Below are 22,264 nucleotides of genomic sequence, written 5' to 3'. Positions count from 1 at the left end.
TTAACGCTTTCGAGCTCCTAACAGGCTGACATATGAAACGTTCATGGCAAGGAGACAAACAACTTTCACATCGCATGAATGTTTAAAATTGGCAGTATTTTGGAAACATTAGTCGTGCCTTGGTTTCCGCACAAAATTGTGCATAAAGCGAGTCGTCCGTAATAATGAATCAAGTTTTTGTTCTGAAAAAAAAGAAATACGACCGCAATGCTAAGGACAAGTTCTTCTTTAGAGCATAAAAGAGGCCTGCAACGTTGACAATAAGAGCTACAAGAACATTATCCGAGTGATCGTTATGCTTCAAATGTGATGCAATGAGAGTATTCTGATGCAGTTGCATAATGTTCTCGGTAGCATTTAATTAATAAATTACTTGACTTCTACTTTTCATATCCCATTAAACCCTGCTGCATACATTTAGTCGGGTTCACAAGGCGCAAGCTGCTGTCAGAGTTTTGTTCAAGTGAATTCATGCAATAAAACAAATCGTAACGTGCATCGACTGCGCAACTTCGCATTGTGAAATATGAAACCACAAGCGAAAAAGACAATCAATCAGTCATTGGCACTCCGTTCATGTGACGCCTGTCAACAAAATATAGAAGAAAAATTATCTTTGAAGCAGTGTAATGATCTGGTTTTCATGACTCTTCATATTACCGCGACAAAAATACGTGGACCAGAACGGCATTTCTACATTTTCTCCTTGTCCATTGTCCGGGAAGCAAGTTTCCATATTAACGAGACGTAAATTCATAGAACACGTTCGGTTACCAGAAAATCTTCATAAGTCGATTCATCCATATTAACGGGGGTCGTATTAACGAGGCACTACTTATACACACACACAATATTAATCGCAAAAAAGTTTCACTTTTCGCCTGTACCAGCCAGGTAGGTCAGGAAATGACACATTTGTTCTAATACATTAGCGAATCCTTTTTATTCCCTCATGTCTTTGGGCAGGTCCGCGTTATCCGGAACCAAAGGAGGACCCCTGAATGGTGGCTCTTTACGAGAAGGTTCTTTGGATTCACTGCAAGGATCATTACGGCGGCTGGCCCACCAAGTCCACCAGCTTCGTTGTCTGTTAACGACGACGGTGCCGGTCTTCACGAATTCTTTGATGCGCCCTGTCACGTGAGTGGGGCATTCTCTCAGCGGAAAGTGTCCGGCTCCCTCGTAGTAGATCAGCTGTGATTGCGTTAGCCACTCCTGGTTGTACCGGGCAACTCGCCTGGTGATGAATGCGTCACGCTGTCCCCACAGTATGAGTGTGGGTACATTGATCTTGCGGAAGGGAAGCTTGTTGAACTGATCGCTGTCGTTGTTGAAGGCGCGGTAGTAGTTGATTGTGCCTGTCAGGGCTCCTGGAATTAGAAAACATCGTTGTTTTTTTTAATTTATCTTCTCCCATCCCGCGCGGAGAGCACATGACGAAAGCCTTGGTAGATTTTGTCTTCCTTACCTGGGTTATGATTTCGTTCTTTATTGTATTTGAGTACATGTACTGTTTACTGGCATATTAGTTATATGACATTATGTTTTCTTTTGTGTGCAGATGTATCATGGTAAGGTTTCTTAAAATTATTATTATTATTATTATTATTATTATTATTATTATTATTATTATTATTATTATTATTATTATTATTATTATTATTATTATTATTATTATTATTATTATTATTATTATTATTATTATAACTAATCATCCAAGAAATCACCCAGGAATAGTTTATAAAATTTTAAGTGGTTAAGTCTGGAGGATAAACTCGCAAATATCAAGATTCCCTTTTAAATTTTTTGTTTGCAGAAAATAAAAATACAATAAAAAATAGGATTTGTTTTTTTTTGCTATCATAAAATTCTTTACGAAATCAACCGTTGCTCATGTGTTATAATAAAATTTTTTTAATCATATGCTGATTGCTCAGTGGTAAACCACTGGAAGCTATTTGAAAAAAAAAAATTAAACTGGAAGTTATTACAATGTTTCATAAAAGTTTTATATATTTTCCAATGGAAGTACTATACTTTGGACATTTCATTTTCCTAAAGGAGTTGCTAATATTTAGTGACATCACAGAATAATAGTGATGCAATAGAAGTATTTAGTCAGTTATTGCTTGAAAGATAAAGTGGCACATTACCATGTAAATTGGCTTAAGCCACTGCATCATAAAATATCAGAAATATTTGGCTAGACGCCCACGACCTCAGCTACAGAGTCAACTTCCACCACCTATCAAACGCCATGAATTGACTGTCTTAAAACGTCGCCAATAATTGAACGTACCCTTGCTTCTCATCGGGGCAGGCTGCTTGTGGAATATACATGTACCAAAAATAATAAAAAAAAGACTAGAAAAATATGATTTGCACCAACGCATCGTAGCGTTATACGTGTCCTGAACAGACCCGAGGCTAAACTCGGCGCTGTCTCTCCCGCATACATAGCAGCCAGGCCGGCTTCTTGTACACCTTGCAATATCTACGTCTCTTGTGGCCTGCGTTAGCGTTCAGCAAGAAGCTCTCTCAGGTGCTTGACACCTATCCCCTGCTTTGTTATTGATTCGTAGAACCAGATTTCTTTTTCGGGCTCGCAGAAAATGCAACAGCTGGTATGAAGTAGAAGAGAGTGACCTAAGTACTTTAACTCCCCTAAACAGAGCGTGATCGTATGACCATCAAGCTGAAAAGTGGGAAAGCAATGTAAGGCAGAAAGCATTGATTGAACTTAGCATGTCCTATAAAAAAGGGGATATGATTGAGTTCTTTATTCTACCATGTGTCTTCGTCTTCCTTTTATCTATTATATGTGGAGTATCATGCGCGTTGTTCTATTCAGTACTGCCCACCGCGTGTTGAAATTCCTCTCTCGCATTGCTCTTCACGCCATCTGGGATCAACACGACGTGACTAAGGCTGCCAAACTTAGCCGGGAAGAGTTTTTTGCAAGTCTAGGGCGCGCAATCACGTGGTAGAAGAATGGCGTAGAGTCTACATCGTTCCTGCTTGCTCTACAAGTGTTGCGTTTTTAAATTCTATTCGCAGGAAGGGAGTCGGTGAGGTGGGCCACAAGGCCACGCCGAAGTTCTATGCGCGCAAGGATGAAAGGAAGGGCTGGTAGGCTAGCCTGGTGACCATGTACTTTTGTCTTTAGGCCTAGTGCCTCAGGAGCCAGGAAACGACACATACGGCGCATTGCAATCGGAGCGCGTACAACAGAGTGACGGCTTCGGACCAACCTGGGTGCTAGCTTAACCGTGGACTGGGGTCTAGTTCTCCGGCGAGCAAAGCACAGAACAACAAGCACACTTCCTTCTTTTCGCCTCTAGCAGCCAGGTTTGGGATGCGATGACCTGAGCGGCAGCTGAGGCTGCTGTGAAAATTCTCCTCCTGTGCATAGCCCGTAAAGCACAAGGCTCAATCGGCCTTTTTTTTGTACCTAATGTCACGGCATTTATGTGAAACTGTATACTGACCGAAAATTGGCCATCTATCGGCTCATTAATTTAATCCCATCAGTATAATTCTAAGCATGAACGTACACAAGCCCTTTAGCAGATACTGTCAAATAATGATTATTCATGCCCCGCTGGTGCGGGGCAGTGGTTGGGGCTTTCGACAGCTGTGCTCAAGTATACAGGATAAAATCCTGGCTTAGGCGACCGCTGTTCCCTGGATACGAAAGGTTAGGCGCACGTATGCTGTGCGATGTCAGTGCAGGTTAATGAACCCCAGGTGGTAGAAATTTTCAAAGCCCTCCACTACAGCGTCTCACATAGCCTGAGTCGCTTTGGGACGCTACACCTCATAAACGTAAATATAAATAGTTATTTCTTTTCCACCACTACAAAAGTATAAGTGTGTGTGGGTGGGTCCGTTACTGCAGGGGATCAATATACCTGCCACACTGCATATGGTTAGTACACTTGTACATTTCTATAGAAAAAAATGAAAGCAAATGCACAATTTCTGAGCGCTGCACATAAGCAGACTCCTGACGGCACTCAGCGCCGCTTCGCGTTCCGTCACCAAGCCAAACCGCTGTGCGAAAAAGAATGACAGTAAAACCTGCAGACGCACAGAATCGCCGCTCACGATCCATTCCCGTCCATTGAGCCTCTTGAATAAGCAGCGGCTTCAGTCGCGGAAAAAAAGGAAAGAAAAACATAATACTCATGAATCTGACGTATACTCGGTGTCACAAAGTGTCACGTGATTGCGCACTCAGGACCTGCAAGAACATTTTCTCCCAATAGGCCAGCACGCGACAGCTCTATCTCCAAATCCGTCGGCAGGTGCTCTCATGCAGAGGTCTGCCCAATGAAGCAACTAATCATGTATAGTTTGGGCACATCATAACTTGACAGCTCATCCGAGATTTGCATGGCATCTGACGCTGGATGCCACAAGCTAATATAATTTCTGATGCAACCTCATTAAAAATCAAATACCTATTATCAATGGCGTGTTGGCTCCGCTTGTGAGAAAGCTATCATTTTGCGTCTAGCACAATCTTTTTGTACTAATCATTGTTATACTACGGCACCTACCTGGCTGCGAGTACACATACTTGTGGGCATATTCTTCTCTTTCCGTGAACCCTTTATGCACTTTGTCAAAGAACTGCAAGTCTTTCATGATGAGATATTGTTCTGGAACAACCGGACGCCGGAATGGGAGCATGTACCTGCGTACGGGACAAGAGCTTGTAGGGCAAACCTCAGGCAATAAGACGGTAACATGGTCTTTTCAAAGCCATAAAGTTCTCCTTAAAATTAGTTTTGAATGGCTTCTGGGATTAAGGTATTGTGCAGAGAACATATTGCCGCGAACCATTCAAATCTCTATTTGTTGTTGTGTTCAACAGCCCCCAGCATGCGACCTTATCACTGTGATTGGATCGCTAATGTACTTTGCTCTTGCTCATTGTCTCGAGACGCGGCTTTATCTTTTACCTCGTTATTGATAATGCTTTGAGATGTATTTCAAAAGATTCAAGCCACACGCTTGTGTTTTAACAATTTTGCTGGCTATTCATGATCATGGACTAATTATATTGGCACGAGCTAAGGGTGCAGATGTGTCAGTAGGCTTAGGGTCATGCAGGCTGACCCAAGTGTGCTTTTAATCTTCGAACACGGTCTAGCCCGTGCACTCTGAGCGCGTCAATAACCACTTGGTCGTGATTGCCGCCCTGTGCGGAGACCTCCATGTGACGATAAACCGGTGTCCAGACATGTTTGTTTCGCACGCTCCTTATTCAGAGTCCGGAAAAATTTATTACTGGCCACAGTTTGCGCCCAAGGTCAAGCATTCACAAGAACCTGCCGGCAATTCAAATGGTTAAACAAACACGCACTAAAACATTCCCGCACGCATGTTTCAGTCTATCCAACTCCCCACAAATGCCATTCGACAAAGTAGGCATGAAACTCCTGGGGCCTCTGTCGTCGACGGGTCACAAATGGCACAAATAAATCCGATTTGCCACGAACTAGTTGACTCGCTTTGCTGAGGCCAATACCCTTGAGCAAAGAACTGCCACCCAAGTGGCTCAACCCTTTGTGCCCGATGGAGCGCCGTCGACCATCATCCAGTCACAGGGAAAGATATTGACGGCTCAGCTCCTAGAAATCTCTTTATGCTGAAAAGTACTGAACATCAATGATCCAGAGCATACCACCCGCAAAGAAATAACCTAAAAGAACGGCTAAACAAGGCTTTGGTGCACATGACTTCGATGTACGTGGACGTTGAGAATACTACTTGGGTTGAAATCCCGCTTTACATCACATTCGCGTATAATACCGCGAGAAGGGAAACAACCCGACTGGCCCGTTCCGTGTTGTGTATCGGATGGAGGTACTTGTGATGCTAAGCGCCATACTACCAAGCGACGATAATGAGATCACACCAGACACTGGCCAATTTGTGAAACAAGCAGGGCAAGCATGTCCGCTAGCCCGTTTGCACATGAAATATTAATGAGCTGCCGATGCCCGATGTTACAAACGTAGCCACAGGACTGTGAACTACGAACCGGGCGACCAGGTGCTAGTGTGAGACCCTGTGCGCCGCAATGGCCTCTACGGATGGCTCCTACACTGCTATTTGCGGTCGTGGAAACTTCTCCACCGCGTCGCCAATGTCAACTACGAAGTACTTCCTCACGGAACTCTGACAGTCGTTCATCGGCTTCAGCGGCCTGAAATGTTGCACATAGTGAGGATGAAGCCCTAATTTTTTATTGACTTCATCACCGACGCTCTGTTCGCCTCGCATTTCTTCGTTTCCCATCTGGCCCTGATAGTGTAGTGCTTCTTTGTTTAGTGAATGTGTAGCTATTTTTCTGTTTGTTTTTTTGTACTTCTACGCAACTCTTTTTGGCGCCAAGACAATGCTTACTGTTCGTGAAGACAGCGCGGTTATTGGCGCGTGAGGAGCGATACGGCTGGATCATGTTCGAAGAATAAACAAGAGCGCTTCTTGGGCTGGTCTTCAGCGGCATTACCGCAAAAGGAAACGCCTAGGTTGACAAGTCTCGAAACGTAAGCCTTGCACGATGTACTGGGCGGTCCCTAAAGGCAGGGGGTCGCGTTGTCCGACTCAGAAGAAAGTATTGATCGCATCTCAACTAGTCTCACGACTCAAGAAGCTGCAGGCGCGAGAGTAGGCGTAGGGTCATGCAATCTCAGCAGAAAGCTTGGCTAGTGTCATCATTAATCGAAATGACTAGCGCATGTAACTAGGACACAGACATACAAGAAGGGTTCGTCCTGTCTTCTTCTGAGTCTATATCCTTGTTACATGCGCTAGTCTTTTTAATTAGGGATCATGCAGACGTGCAGGAATGGGCAGGCAGACACAAAAAGAAACGCACTTTTTTATTTTCAAACATGATCTAACTCGAGTGCTCCTCACGCGCCAATAATAACTTCGTGGTCGTTGTGCAAAGCGCCGAGGCCGCGGTATGCTAGGCTCGTGGCAACATCAATAACTAATTACTATGAATATCAATATGAATAACTATAACTATGACTGATCATGACTATAATTATGATTATGATTATGACTAAACATGCAAGCAGATATATGAAGGGTAAATGAGGGTGCTCGTTATAATACATGAAAGAAAGAAGCCAACAGTCGGCGAGGCCAAGGAAAGCATTGGAAATTGTGCTTTGTCTTTTTTATTTTTACTTGATAATCACATAAATTAGTAATGTAATGTGTTTAAGGGAAAAATAAATAAACACAAAGTAGAAGGAAAAACAACGTGCCAATGGTTGGAACCGAACCCAAACATACTTACGACTAACCAAGACTGATGATTAACCATTGCCATAGCCATGTCCATTAAAACTCAAATTTACGGTTACTAATAATCGTATTCTTAATCATGTCATGATTATTCAAAACCATAGTAATGGTTAGTCACCAATAGTTGCAGTAGTAGAGAGACCAAGCAAATGTGTAATCTTAGTTTCTGATAGCCATGGTTGTCATACTCATGACATGGTTTTCTCACAATCCTAGTCATGGTTACTCAGTCATACTCATTTTAGTTATATCACAGTAAGGGTTATTCTATCGTGGTAATGATTCTAACACTCATGGCATTGTTTTCTCACAATTTTTGTCATAGCTACTCAGTCATACTCATTTTAGTTATATTACAGTAAGAGTTATTCAATTGTGGTAATAGCCTTATATACATTTTGACTAATCATGACCAATAACCATAACAATGAATAACTTTGGTTATGACTAACCATGACTGTGACTATGTATAAATAAATATTTACCATAATCGCTTATGAGTGACTGATTACATTATTATCGATTTCTGAGGGAGTGACCGGTGCAAAGGATGATTTCTGGTCAGACGAAGCATGAGGCAATAAATGCTGTCACATTAAGAAAAGTGCTGGCCGAGTGCTACCGCAGTGCAATAAACCACAACGTCATGATAATGTCTTAAATGATTGCTTAGCCTTGATGATGATGGTCCCACTGCAGCACCAGGACAATGTCGTAGTTTCAGCGCAAAAAGTGGACTAGAAGTAGATGTGTCCACCATCACATTTGTATCATGGTTAAAATTGCATAAAAAAATCAACAATGACAACACTCTATGTTGAATAATACTCGCCTTCTATATGTTAGCGAATAAAATGAAGTTTATAATTTCAGTTATTCCTTCTCATTTAGATATTCCACCTCTACAAGGCAAGCCCGGATGAGCGCCGCCGCAGATGTCGCAAAGCTGACTCCACCTTTCACACTCACTACGCATGTACCTCGTGTTTACAATTCTCGACGGTTATTGAAGCGGGCGCTCAGCAGAGTGCTGCGGCCATGTGGCCGAATGTATCATTTAACAGCGGACAGTACTTACATTCACTTCAGTGCATAGTCATGTTCCGACGCGCCAATTTCGCTATTTTAAAAGCCTCATTTTTTTGCGTGGTAAAGGTCTCAGCAACAAGTGAATTGATACTTTTTAGGATGGGACTGCACCGAAAGGATGGTCTGGAAACATGTTGACAAATACACTAACCAGAAGAGTGGTAACAAACGATTGACTCTAGCGCGGAAAAATAGCGAAATGTTTAAAGCTCTCCACATAGAGCTTTAAACGTCTCGCAGTTGTTAGGTTATACGCGTCGCAATGAACATGCTTACATTCAGTGTATCATATATTAGAGCGTTGCTGCGTTCTTAGAAACATATTTTATGTATCTGTAGGTCATGCAGAGCAAGAATAAATCTCTCACACAAGCGAATCACCTTGCACATTACACAGCATCGGCTAGGGATGGTAGTAGCCGCAGCAGGAGTAGTGCATTTATGGAACACTTTTTAGGCTACAATTCTATTTACTCTACTTTGCCATTCTACAACTGTCTTAGAAAAAACTGAGGGCAGATATGCTACACTTTTTAAAAATTCAAGATCCTTGGCGCCGCTTCATTTCCCTTTTGTAATCTCCTATGTGCTGCATGATACCGTTCGTTATATTATCCTAAGCATCAATATTCTATTGGGCTCGCGTCGCTAATCTTCACTGCAATGAAATCCCCGAAAACCACGGAAGCATTTCTCGTTTTGTTTTCCATTCCCTATCGTGGCATAAATAAGTGCATACACAAGACAATACGGAGGAGAAAAGCCGGTAAGTACGAATATACATAGGTTGGTCCACACTAGTCATAAAAAAAAGTCGAACTCACCAGGACATTCTCATTTGCGTTGGGCTCCTAAAGAGTTGTTTCAGGAATGCTTTGGGGTGCATTCCATTTATGATAACCATCTTGTCGATCAAAGTCTCATGCAGGGTAGCGAAGCATAGGCTGATCATGCCTCCCCAGTCGTGCCCGACTAGGACAACCTTCCTCTTCTGACCAGGATCTAGAATGTGAAACTCGAATTTATGCCTTTCGGAGCCTTCGACAAAATATCCGCGCCCGCCTGTCGCTTTCTTAGAAATTATACATCTTTTCCATTTGTTTATTCTGCGTGCGTTTATAGTCATTATTATTTCCTTAACCCGTGGTGAATTAGAGAAGCCTCCGTTAGAATTGGGACAATAACATAAAGCAGAGCATGAAAACGACTGTTTGACTTGGAACAACGACAGTGGCAACAATAACTGCTAAACAGGCATTTAGGGTTGCAAAATGTCAGAAGTGAAAACAGACACGTGTGAATGTTTTTGTGTGAAGTAAGCATACACAATGCCATTTATTACATGACTGACGGTACTTTTAACGTTCAGTGTGTATAAAGAATCATCACTATATTCTGCGCTCTCGTCTCAGGATTAAAACACGACAGCGGTGTCCATGAACTCAATTTCAAAGGCAAGGACAGGCGTCCTGGGTATTGTAATTGTTCTGATAAACATCATTCCGTTAACGACTCTCACTAACGTGTGGCTAAAGTAGCACGTAATGTATTTGTTTCAATCAGCCTAGCAATAAATCATCTGGAATTATTGCCTCAATGAAAAGCACAGGTACGCATTACTCTTCCTCCTCAAATGTTTCGCATAGTCGTTTTGCGCATGGTGGAGCTCTTACGCAGCTCTCCATCTACTCGCCTTCGCTGCTTTACTGGGATTGGCTTGATTGAATACCTTTTGCAGAAACCACAATTCGGTGGCAAAGTCAAGATAAACCTTGGCATTTAATGAACTTAGAAGACAATACACTTCTGACACAGAGGGTTGCACAGGCACGTCGAATAACCAACATCTACATATCTCAACCGTTGCCTCAAAGGCCGGGCAATCTACCTTTTATGACTAATTCATAAAGACGAAGGCTTTTTCTTGTATATGTGACACGCCCAACGACGTCCCTAAAACAAGTTTTTGTACGTCGTGAATAGATTGTGGGCAGCGCGAAAACGAATCCGGCTTCGTTATATCCGCCCGTGATTTTTAAAGCATAGGACCCCTTTTCAAATTCCAAGGTCATTTCCTTGCACCTTTGACCATGAGCCGCCGGACCATGCCTGGCGCGATCGCTTCTCACCTCACCACTACCCGTTTCTTCGTCTTCCTCATTCACTTATTATCCTGGGTCACTGAGTGATCATCCAGATCATGGACACGAGAGCTCTCCGCTGTGATACCACGTGGCTGGGAGGGCACTTAACTACTTCGCCGGTGGTGGGTTGCTAAGCCTCGCCATAGTTCAGGTGCGTGCTGGTTCGAGTGCGGCAGCGCTTCGTCGCAGGTGTCAAGCTGATGTGCATCCGTGCTTAACAGACCTTACGCTTGGATAACTACGTTTAACGTAATGAGCCTCCCCAATTTTTTTCAGTATCCCGGGAAATTTGAAGGTAGCATCTTTAACTTGTTCCAATTGTTCGTTCACAAAGGCTTCAATGTTTCGATTATTTATTAGATGCCATGTGTTTCGGACACAATGTGCAGGAGTGAAACCTGCTTTGGGGGATTTTATTTACGCCTAATAATTTAAACAGTACTTTCGAAATGCTTGCAAGTCGGCGCGCATGTTTTCATTGAACAATACAGTCGCGATGACATGATGGTGTATTTGGTGGAAAATTATATCACACCTTTATTTACACACTGTCAGCTGCTACTTTTGCACAGCCGGATTCCTCCTATTAGTTAAATATTGAGCACGACGTGGAGCGAAAAATTAAGGGACTTAATTGGACAGAGAGTACAAGAATACATACGAGATTTCATGTTAGCAGATGCCTCTCGCTAAAGGGTAGAATGCGTGAAATAATCCATCTTTTTCGTAAAGCGCTGCAGTTTTTTTGGTGTAGCGAAACTTCCTCTGATAAAGTTTGATTGCAAGTGCACCTGGTAAAAGCAGATATGACATGTTTCCACGAGGCGCCCAAGGCTTGAATATGTATATATATAGCATTTGCGTTCTTTACCGTGGCCACCATCTGTCCCTTACGCCAGTCGCTAACATGGACTACGAATCCGCTACGGAAAATTGAAGTCCATTCTCAGCCAGCGGTGCAAGTGGGCCCTGTGATAATATCGGTTTTCGAATTCTGAGTCCAGGAGCGCTGCGTAAGACGTTTGGCGCCAAAACGTTCATATTGTATACACATAGGTTGTTGCAGCATGGCCTGACATTAGTTCATTGCTATTAGCACATATTCCTATCTTGGATACATAGTTCTTGGATCCATAGTTCACTAAATCCCGAACTTTTCGCATGTTGATCTCGCACATGCAGCGTGGGAGTACTACCTTGAATTGATACTATTTTACCGTGGTTTACATTGGGCAAATCTTAAGCACAGCTCAAATTTCTATTCAATCAATCTCCTAGATGTTTTTTTGTGACGAATACTCACTTAATTCTTCAATCAGTCCTTTCACGTCCTCAATCAGCTTCGGCATAAGGTATTCAGCAGTATCAGTGGGCTTCGTGGTATTACCGTAGCCACGCAGATCAGGAGCCACAACACTGCGTAAAGGCCGCAAATGCAATGAGCCTGGTATTTCACAGCAAATGCTCAGAATCCAGACATAAGGTCATAAAAAGCCAGGGATTGTGAAAGAGTGTCATGCACGATGTTGCTATAACCTGTAGCAACACACCAAAGTGGGCAGGTTAGTATTGTATTTCGATAGGACGTAAGAGCGCAATATAAACGCAGTACCAGGTATAAAAATGGCGCAAGTTAAATATTATGCGTTGTTCTGCTTTGAATGATCAGAAAAACGATTTAACGAGCAGGCAGCTGACGTCAATGAACGGTTCGGCCATGAAAGAGCTCACACTCGAGCTCCTGTTCATGCACCTCTGAGTCTTGTCGCCACGCGCGCTTTCGTGCGCGGCCAGGGAAACGAAACGATAGTTAGCTTCGGTTTCGACAGCTACTTTGGATCTCGTAACAGCTAGAAGTTATGTTTACATCTCGTTTTCAGGTCACCAAAGATTTGAAGGAAATGAGCCTGCACACGCTTCGGCCCGAGCTTTTCTTCTCCGGGTTCCATCTACATCCTCCCTTCCCGATTTAGGCACCTCCTCTCCATTAACAACATATCCAAATATACTATAGCCTTTTTGCCTTGAAAGGCAGATACTACCGAGGCCCACTAAGGGTATTTGTAAATCAGAAGAGAGTCACCTTCAAAGGCTAGAAACCATTTCATTTAATAATCCAGCAACGGTACATATGCCATTTAGCCCGAGTCCTTTTCAGCTCAGTGCAAATGTTGTGGCCAGAAGGCAACGTTATACCATATGGGCTTTCGAGCAAAATAACAGTATTGAGATAATAAATCACCCAACATGGGAACGTTTAGAGGCGGCCCTGTCCGGCTCGGACCTACAGAAATAAGGAACTATCGTCGAAAGAGCACGAACGGCGACTTTTATCAACAGTGACCCGGACTAGGAATTCGATCAGCCTTCCTTTACCCAAAGTCTTTGATGCAATCAATAAACGTTTTCAACATCATCATCGGCTTATTCGGCACTCATTTTATATTTACCAGTAAGGATTGAAGCTGAAAGCTAGCTTCAGTCTTTACTGCTAGTAATTTTTAACTTTTGACCTGTGTTTTTCTCTAAACTAGTTGCACATCTGGATATTGTGAGGGTGCTGCTATAGCCCCACTATCTAGCCATAAATCATCGGGAAAAGGTCCGGTTCAGCTCTGCACGTCCTCTAATACGGCCCTGGCATTACGTATATTTAGTTAGATGCACCGAAGTGCCAGGCCAGAACTTCTGCCTTGCTTTAGGCGGGATACCACTATACCAGAGATTCTTTCTACAAATCGTGCTTACCGCTTAATATGCTGCCTGTGTATTTTACTAAAACCGCTAGCACTTCAAGCAAGCTAATTCTTGAGTTACCGTAAGAGCACAAGCATCTTATGCGCATTATTTGTAAGCTTCATTTTAACGATAATGAAATCGAAAAACCTCTACGAACAGTAAAAAAGTAATATTTTGCACCTACCAGAATTCTTTGCTGAGCTCTGGTATCTGCCTATTCCAGATGAACCAGAAGTCCAGGAAGCCGTGCAGTAGGAGCAGCATAGTACGTTGCTCGTTTTCGCAGCCTTTCGTAACATAATGGAAAGTAATATTCTAGAGAGAAGAAAACATTGAGATAAAACAATGTTTTTTTAATATTCATCTTGAATACTAATCAAAAAGACAGCACCGGTCACTTTTTTGGCAATCGTAGGTGGAGCAACAAATTTCTGGCTTCGTAGTTGACACTTTTGAACGCAGTACACATAGCTTCAGGTAGAAAAGGAAAAATGTGATGGGAAAATGTAAAGCCAGCATGACTGAGAAGACATTTAGATCAAAAATATGAACGTTCCACTGATGACTTTTTGAAGCCAGACTTTGCTCGGACACGGCTTTTTAAGTATGACGTCCCGCCGAACAAGTACGCAGTGGGTTTAGTTGTCAGTTGAACTCTGAAACCGAGCACTATTGACCGTTCAACAACGTGTAAACCTCTTGCGGCTTATACAAGCTTAGCTGCCTGCTCTGCAGTGCAGAGGAAACAAACTACGTCATTTATATTTAACAAATTGCAACGTCAAAATTAGTGCTCAGTGAAATAATATTGCTTCCGACAACGATTTCCTATCGAAGCTGAGAAAACACGGTGTATGTAAAATCATTTATCAGAATGCTATTTCTGCTTGGGGAACTAATTCTTTAAACTTCCGTAAACCTTATCCCACTTTTCTGTTGCGGTGTTGTGTGAACAGCGACAACCAAATACTGAAGCAAATGCAGATGACTGCTTCAGTAAGTGCAAATTAACTTCAACAACGTTCTGGTCAAATGGAATAGGCAGTGCTGCACACGTTATCCAGAAAACCTGCTTCCTTCTCATTTTGTGCGAAGCTAAGAATTCACAGCACCTAATGGGTCACTATGATTCACTGATTATATAGTGTGACGTATGTTTTCTAATGCATTTAACGATCATAGCCTTCGAGCTCGCACTATAGACGCACCAGCTGCTTAGGATGACTATTATCTTTCGCTGCCTCTTCATCAACTTCAGCTCAATCAAGCACTCCATTTAATATACTCCATTTCGTTACTAAACACCATCGCACTGTTCTCGGTGCTTGGTAATGACTAGAAGTTTAATTTATCGCTTACCTTTAAATGCGCAAAATCTTCGCAGGCTTGTTATTCGAATAATATTTACTCCCTCAATATATTAGTTAACTAAACACGTTCCGTCAGGTGACGGCATTCGTATGAAGATCCGACAAACAACTGTGTTACTTTGACGAACCGAATCCGATTCATGTGGCAAGCAGGAATGATGAGTGCATCTCTACATATTAGGCTGCCTAAGCGTCTTTAACATGCTAGCGATGGAAACGGTTATACCTACAGTAGCCATTGCCTTCAGTAAAAAAAAAAAGAATAAAAAATTCTTTAAATTACCCCTTTTAAAATAGCTGATAGTTGGTTGAAGCCATGACATCATTCACTTGAGCTGTGCGCTGTCCGTAAACTGCTTCTAGCTCTCAAGCTATTCCTTCGAAAGCCTATCGACATGTTTTCTGCTGTTTACATAGAAACTTTTTCCTGTGAACTAAACAAATCACAAGTTTTGGTAATGCTCTTGATTATTTGAAATCTTTTCGTTATTAAGCGTCTATGAAAGCACTCCACCAAATCTCTGTCATGCTGATAACAAGGCGAAGCCATTTACGTTTCTGACGCGGAAACATTGTAAGCAGAGCTGGAGATGGTCCCTAAAAATCACAATTGCATGTGGCACATAATGTTTTCCACACACGGTCACTCAGCATCCACCTGTCGTCGAAATCCCAGAGGCCTCTGTATAATTCGCCAGTCAAATCCAGAGCCACGCATTCAACTTTCTGCGGCTGTGCAGGAGCTGTAAGCTATATAGAGATGTGAGGGTTGCTGTTTTCACTGTTCGTCCAAAGCTGAGGTCTGGCCACGCGTCCAGTTTTGTAGAAGCTGGAAAGCGTTTCGCTGTTGTACTAATGCCGGAGGTTAAAGGATTGTTCAATTTCTGCAGATTCAGAGCGACGTAAATTGCATTGATGGCCTAGCAGCTATGGCCGCTTCAAATGTGGGGTATGTGCTTAACTGTGTATTAAGTAACTTCCGTCATGGATAAAAATTAAAACGGTATCACTGGATCAGACAAGCGATTACATTCAATAGAAAAGTCGCGTGAAACTATTATCGAGGTCAAATGGTGAAGAGCGGTAAAGATGGTAAAAAGTGGTGCCGTTTTATAAATAAGGCGAGATGCTGCTCGTGAACAAATGCAGAGAGATTTCCCGGCTAACAATTTGTTTGACGGAGCAAGTTGTTTAACTTCTAAAGAGCTAGCTTTTTTTATTCTAAAAAGTCAGCAGTGAGGTCGGCAAAGGTGTATCAGCTGTGACGAAGCAAGTTCGAGCGAGAAACAAAACCTTCAGTCCAGCAGGTACCGCATCACATCGAGGCTTCATTTTTTATCTTTGATGAGCTTTTATATAATGTCGCAAATGTGTAGTTGCACAATGCCTGCCTTTGACAATTTCCCCACTTTGCTCAGATAGCTGATTACAACTCTTCAGCAGCACCTCTTCCTTAAGAAATCCTCGAAAAATAGGTTATTGGGTCGCTTCCCTTCAGTATACAGTTGAAGTACGCATGCTCAGTTTACGAGAACGCCTCCGGATCATCCCCAACAAGTGTGTTATATAGCATAATACCTATACCTAAACGTTATATATGCTAATTATTCATCGCACTTAAGCGGGTATTTACAGTCCGTTTTAAACCGGTTCTTTTTACCAATTCATAAAACTGCTTCAAATGCAGCATAATGCCTGTAACAAAAAAAAAATGGAAGCACTGCAGTACATAGTTTAAATAACAACTTTTTATAAATTATTTTATCAGAATAAATACCTCAGTATAAGCTGACATCGAACCTCCGCTGCCGTGTACCGGCGTTGGCATGCTTAACCCGAATTCTCGAAAGCGTGGCCTCGGTGAACATGAGCGTCGCTCATCATTGGCCGATGGTAAAGATGGTGCCAATGGGGCTACGAGCAAATCTATCACCGCCAACCCTAAACACTCTATGCAGTTGGATGTTGGAGTCAGCCGAAAGCGGCGATCGGAGCATATAGACGCCAAGGTCACGCACTCAACGTTGCTATCAAGCATGTGTGGATGTTGACACGTAAACAAATCATTGTCTCGGCAGCACTAAAAAGCGGTGGTTGTGAATGTATGCCATACAGGATTCCATAGGCAATAACAACTTGATAGCACACACATCGCTTGTACAAGCATCGCTTGATTATAATGAAAATGTCTTTGACCTGCACCCGGGCACAAAAAATAAAGGGGCTTGAAAGCTTCCAAATAAAACTACTCCGGTTTGTTTCTAACGCATTGTTGAGGCTGGCCAGCATAGCTTATCTCCAAAGTCGATCTGGAATATCCCCTTTAGAAACTCCTTGCAAAAATCACGAGCTAAAAAATATCTTCAAAGCAGCAAATCACACCTGACATTTCGCACTCACATAAAAAACAGCTCTACATCAGCAACACCTTAAGTAAACATAGGAGTACCGCTTCGATCCCAAGTAAGGGTTAAAGCTTTTCATTTTTCTTTCACCCACAATACCCGAGCTTAACGAGCGCCCGCGTACACTAAGGGACTCCTCATAATAGGTATCTTTCCCGCTGTTCGCATAGATTGTGGTCTTGTGTTTAGTGTGCAGTGGATGTCCTTAGCTTTGGCTGCTTTCGTTTGACTGTCTTTGGGTTATTCGGATGCGTTTCCACCTTATTTATTCTCTTGATGTTGTAAAATGAAATCTATCATCTTGCCTTATTGCCCCCTATTGTTACTTTAATTCTTGCATATCTTTTCCTCACTCTTTATATGGCTATTAAAAGGCCGTCCGCAGTTATACAAATAGACAAACGAACAAAAAATATAAAATTATTTGTTGTTTTTTTTACTATCTCTTTGCAGACGGAGTCCACAGGCCCGGCTGTCTTTGAATATAAACACCTGCATAATGATCCTGGAAGCTTTTAGCGGCAATTACGGCTGACATGTGTGCTGCTGAACAGTCACGGAAAGTATCATGCTCCACTTCATGTAACTGGTCTCTGTTACGCTTCGAACTTGGTCTCGCGCCAGCATATCTTTTTTTCATTTCCCTACAGTGTTAGATTGTCTCGAATATAAGTAACTACTACCGAGGTTTCTGGGCTGTTTCGAATATAAGTGACTACTACTGAGTTTTCGTTCCACAGGATGTCCTCCTAATACAGACTCTGTTGGTTCCTTATGAGACGACATCTGTCCCTTTAGTAAAGCAGACAAAATTTCCTTCATGCGGAGGTATCTGCAAAACTTTAAAAGTTGTCGTTATTCTCTCGCTGATGCGTCCTCTACTCAGCGTAGCATGCAATAGACATATACAAATTACTTATCCTTTAGATTTCTTTAGAGAGCACTTCTCACAAAATACGAAACTGGGATTAAACAAGCGTACATTTCGGACGTTCGTGTCATGTGCTAACAGTATTTATGACGCCGTGTGCCGTTCAGTGTACAAAACTATATTTAAACCATCCGTCATTTTTCTGATGGAAACCATTCAACATATGCAAGTACTTTTTCAATGGCAGAAAAAAGAAATACCGCCGATGGTTATGCGCCTTTGAGTGTGTGCCGAGTCCTCAAAAAGAATTAAGAGTGCGGAACAGGGAAGAACTGTCGACGGTTTGTCCAGTTGATAGTACTCATCGGAGTCAGTAACTTACAGACACGTTCACGTATTTGTGTTGTCCGTAGTCCTCACTGTAGAATTCGTACGGTACTGTCCGGTTTTTTGGAATGAGTATAGATCTTCCGTGGAAGAAAATATTCGTTTTCACGTATGCTTGCATCCATATTCCCATACTGGTGGATATGGCAAAGAAAAGAGCCCGCCCCAGGATCGGCAGCCCCATTTTGGCGGTTTTCTTTGTAGTGCAGCCTGTGAAGTGCAAGAAACGGGCAGAAATGTTTTTTTTTTATACAATTTGAAATAGAAATCATGGTCCATCAAATGCAGCAATCTTTCCAACTTGTAAAGATAAATCATACCGGGTATAACGCAAAACGCATTGCTGGAATCCTTTTGTTAGCGGTAAAAAAAAAAAAAAAAAACATGAACACAAAGAACACGACTTACAAGGAACATCCGCTAGGGGGTTCCTTGTGTGCCGCGTTCTTTGTGTCCGTCTGTTTTTTACCGCTAAGAAATAGACTCCAGCAAGTACGAACCTACCCAACTGTAACTAGCCCTGTTTTAATGCGAAATACAGGTGCCTCAAACTAGACACACACGCGCGCGCGCGCGCGCGCGCGCACACACACACACACACACACACACACACACACACACACACACACACACACACACACACACACACACACACACACACACACACACACACACACACACACACACACACACACACACACACACACACACACACACACACACACACACACACACACACACACACACACACACACACACACACACACACACACACACACACACACACACACACACACACACACACACACACACACACACACACACACACACACACACACACACACACACACACACACACACACACACACACACACACACACACACACACACACACACACACACACACACACACACACACACACACACACACACACACACACACACACACACACACACACACGCACACACACAAAGAAACAAGGCAGTAGCACGGAAGTTCTGGCCAGATGTTTTTGCTTTGAATCTACTGCTTTGCAGCAACTGTTCGTAATAGATGCCTCTCTGACCTTTTAGTACTGCGGCACGTTTTAGCACATTAGCGTGTCTATTGCGCTCAGCATAGGTAGCTCTGAATAATTCATAATCGACAACAATGTACGCTACTAACTTTCTCTTACCACAACACGGACATCTGAAATTAAAAAAAAAAAAACGTTCTTTCGCCACCACATTCAGACTAAAATTGTTTTCGGCATAAACTATCACACATGACAACCTCATGATTGGCAGCGGTTCAGTTGATTGGCCGGAGCCAATTGATTCCGGCCGGCGTCTAGGGTGCAGATAGACGGTGAAAGCGGGAGCTAAGTCTCACCCGATCATCCATACTCTCTGACGAGTGTAAAATAAAGTGCTTTCTCTTTCTCGCGCGCGCAAAGCTTTGGTGCTTTCAACGACCTTTCAATATGCTCCGTGGGCACAGGTGTTCCAGGAACCAGAAAAAAATCGCCTTTACCCGACTGTTTTTAGGATGATGTTCAGGGTGCAACGACCGGGTAAAATCGGGTTTTACCCAAAAACGAACAACCCTAAATATATCTAATATCCACGCCTAACAGCCATTTCTTGTTTGCAGCTTTGTCTAGCTGAACACCAATGCAAGCCCAGCAATGGTGGTCAGCCAATGCAAGACCAGCATTGGCTGAGCGAGCGGGCGCGCGGGATTGCAGCCGATGCCGACATCTTGGTCTGTGGAGGACACCCGAACAGAACACGATAATTTTCTGACCAATTACTTAAAATGGGGTCTCAATAAAGGCTTTTTTTTCTTTTCTTCTTGGTTTCAATTATTTGTGCTCAGATTGCAAACAACGGCCTTATTAACTGAGCGAACAATCTGATGAGTTAATATATGCAATATCCATCGACCACTCAAGTGAAAACAATTATTCACAATCTCGGTACTTACCTACCTCACACTTCTTTTCCTTAAACCGGCAACCTGAGTGTGAGCGGCCCAAAAGTTCGTTCTTATATACGACACAGAAATAAGGTCTCTTACGTACGTGATGACGAATTGCTTGATGAAAGCAAACGTTCAGCTAGCCCTGGAAATACGAAAGTGGCACTTACCCAGAACTTAACGAGAAATGACACTTTTTTTTTTGCCTTTCTTTTTAACTTTCTTGCGTGCACAATAATCACGCTAGTCAAAGCTCAGAATGAAAAATGTATTTTTTCTAAAGGCTGTGCTGACGTGACGGCGGCAAGACAAGCCACAACTTGACTAACGGCTCGATTTGTTTCGGCTTGTCTGACGTAAATGAAGGAAAATTGATTTTATGACTACTGCACGTAGGACTGTCTCTGAAGCCGTCGTTACTCGAAGTAATATACTCTGGTTTATTCTCCAAAATAATTGGTTTGCCTCTTGAAGAAACCACTGATTTCGCACGAACAAGTCCAGAAGTTATTTTCTTATTTTTATCTCTAGTCGCAGAGTCTCTGCGTTCGACGTTTGCGCACTCACTCTTTGTGCTGATCAACATCAAACATTCGGTAATTGCGGAACTCGTTATGAGATGCCCACAAAAGGGAGCCAACAGCCACTGACAGAAAGGAAAACATAGGGGACATTTTTTTTGTGTCGATGAACATGGATCAACAATGTTATAATAGATAATTCATTACAAAGTGTTAAGAACACATGACCACATTGCGCCGATGAAATTTGTTTCCGTGTCCTCCGAGTTTCGCCCCCATTGGGCAGAGGTACGGCGACGGCTGTGCAATCTTGTACATAGGTTTTAAGTTAGGTGTTTCTGCTGCGTGTACCTGAGAATGTTTGCCTGCGCCATCCTCATAAACAGGGGTAGCCGTGGTAGTTTAACAGGGGTAGTTTAACGGCGAGGATAACAGCTGTACAAAGTCTTCTTGCTCTACCTATGGCAGCAAGGCTGCCGGGTCCTCACCGGGATAATTAAAAAATAATTATATATAGAAATTGACGACAGTCGCTGAGAGCAAAGAAGCACGGAGTGAATTTTAGTATTGACCTGTCTGAAGTAACACCATAATCGTTCATTGGTGCCGATGAAGAAGCATAAACAGGCGCATGCCACTGTGGACGACTTTGACGCTGGTGCATATTACCAGCAGTATGTTACTTACAGCATAAATATCTAAATAGAAGGTTTATTAGCGTAACCCTTGTCTGGTAGATAAGGCACCAATGTAGAGGTCGTTGGTCCGGATCACAAAAGCAGCACATGGGTTTTCTTCTTCCTCATGATAACTACCAAAATTAATATTGTATTTCACGGTTGATGAACACCAAAATAATCTCCTATCCTTCTCTTATAGGCAATGACTGCGTCCTCCCTATGTGTGCACCTTCAGGCGGGAGTAAGTTTTTCTTGCTCCAGAAAGCTCGCTAGCCAGCACAGGATCACACGGTTTATTTTACTCAACGCACATCGATGCGAAAAACCGACAGCTCGCCCAAGAGCTTGATATTTTGACCTGTTGCACTGTGTGTGTTAAAAATTGTAGCAAAGTGTGGGTTATTGAAATACTTCGGAACAAAACATCGTGGCAGAAACATGGGCGGCGAGGACAGAAATTGTTGCCTTTATCATAACCTAGAAAGTAGCTTTCTTTCTTTAAGCTGATATGCGAAGCCGAAAGACGCAAGTAAAGTTGGCGAGCCACTATAGCTGTCTTGAGAAATTTAGCTTGCAAAACCCACTCATGTATGTGGCAGAGTCCATTCAATGGGGGAAGCAGCTGCCGTATACTTATATCACTAATGACAATAAATTCAAAAGACACTTGAAGATCATTGTAAATTATGGACACATAATTTTCTTTACTTTGGTTAGTGGCAGTAGGCAATAGCGTCTAACATGCACTGATCTGCAGCGGTAA

At 42.7% G+C, this 22,264-nt stretch overlaps 1 protein-coding gene across 2 annotated transcripts; it reads right to left on the bottom strand.

Annotated features, from left to right (window-relative positions):
* Window positions 1-923: 923 nt before the first annotated feature.
* Window positions 924-20,332, bottom strand: LOC146177059 (uncharacterized). 2 transcript variants are annotated; one of them, XM_084583084.1, is made up of 7 exons: window positions 20,311-20,332; window positions 18,333-18,547; window positions 13,489-13,619; window positions 11,869-11,981; window positions 9,246-9,423; window positions 4,563-4,699; window positions 924-1,370 (listed from the first exon to the last, which is right to left on the bottom strand). In XM_084583084.1, the coding sequence occupies exons 2-7, from the start codon at window positions 18,519-18,521 to the stop codon at window positions 943-945; spliced, it is 1,176 nt and encodes a 391-aa protein (XP_084439210.1). In that variant the 5' UTR covers window positions 18,522-18,547; window positions 20,311-20,332; the 3' UTR covers window positions 924-942. The 2 variants fall into 2 exon arrangements, with proteins under 2 accessions (XP_084439210.1, XP_084439209.1); XM_084583083.1 differs by having other exon boundaries at window positions 20,307-20,327.
* Between the last annotated feature and the right edge of the window lie 1,932 nt (window positions 20,333-22,264).

The sequence above is a fragment of the Amblyomma maculatum genome, chromosome 10, assembly GCF_055883805.1.
Source record: "Amblyomma maculatum isolate TAMU_Amacu chromosome 10, ASM5588380v1, whole genome shotgun sequence".
Lineage (NCBI taxonomy): Eukaryota > Metazoa > Arthropoda > Arachnida > Ixodida > Ixodidae > Amblyomma > Amblyomma maculatum.
This window is presented reverse-complemented; position numbering and strand designations above follow the sequence as displayed.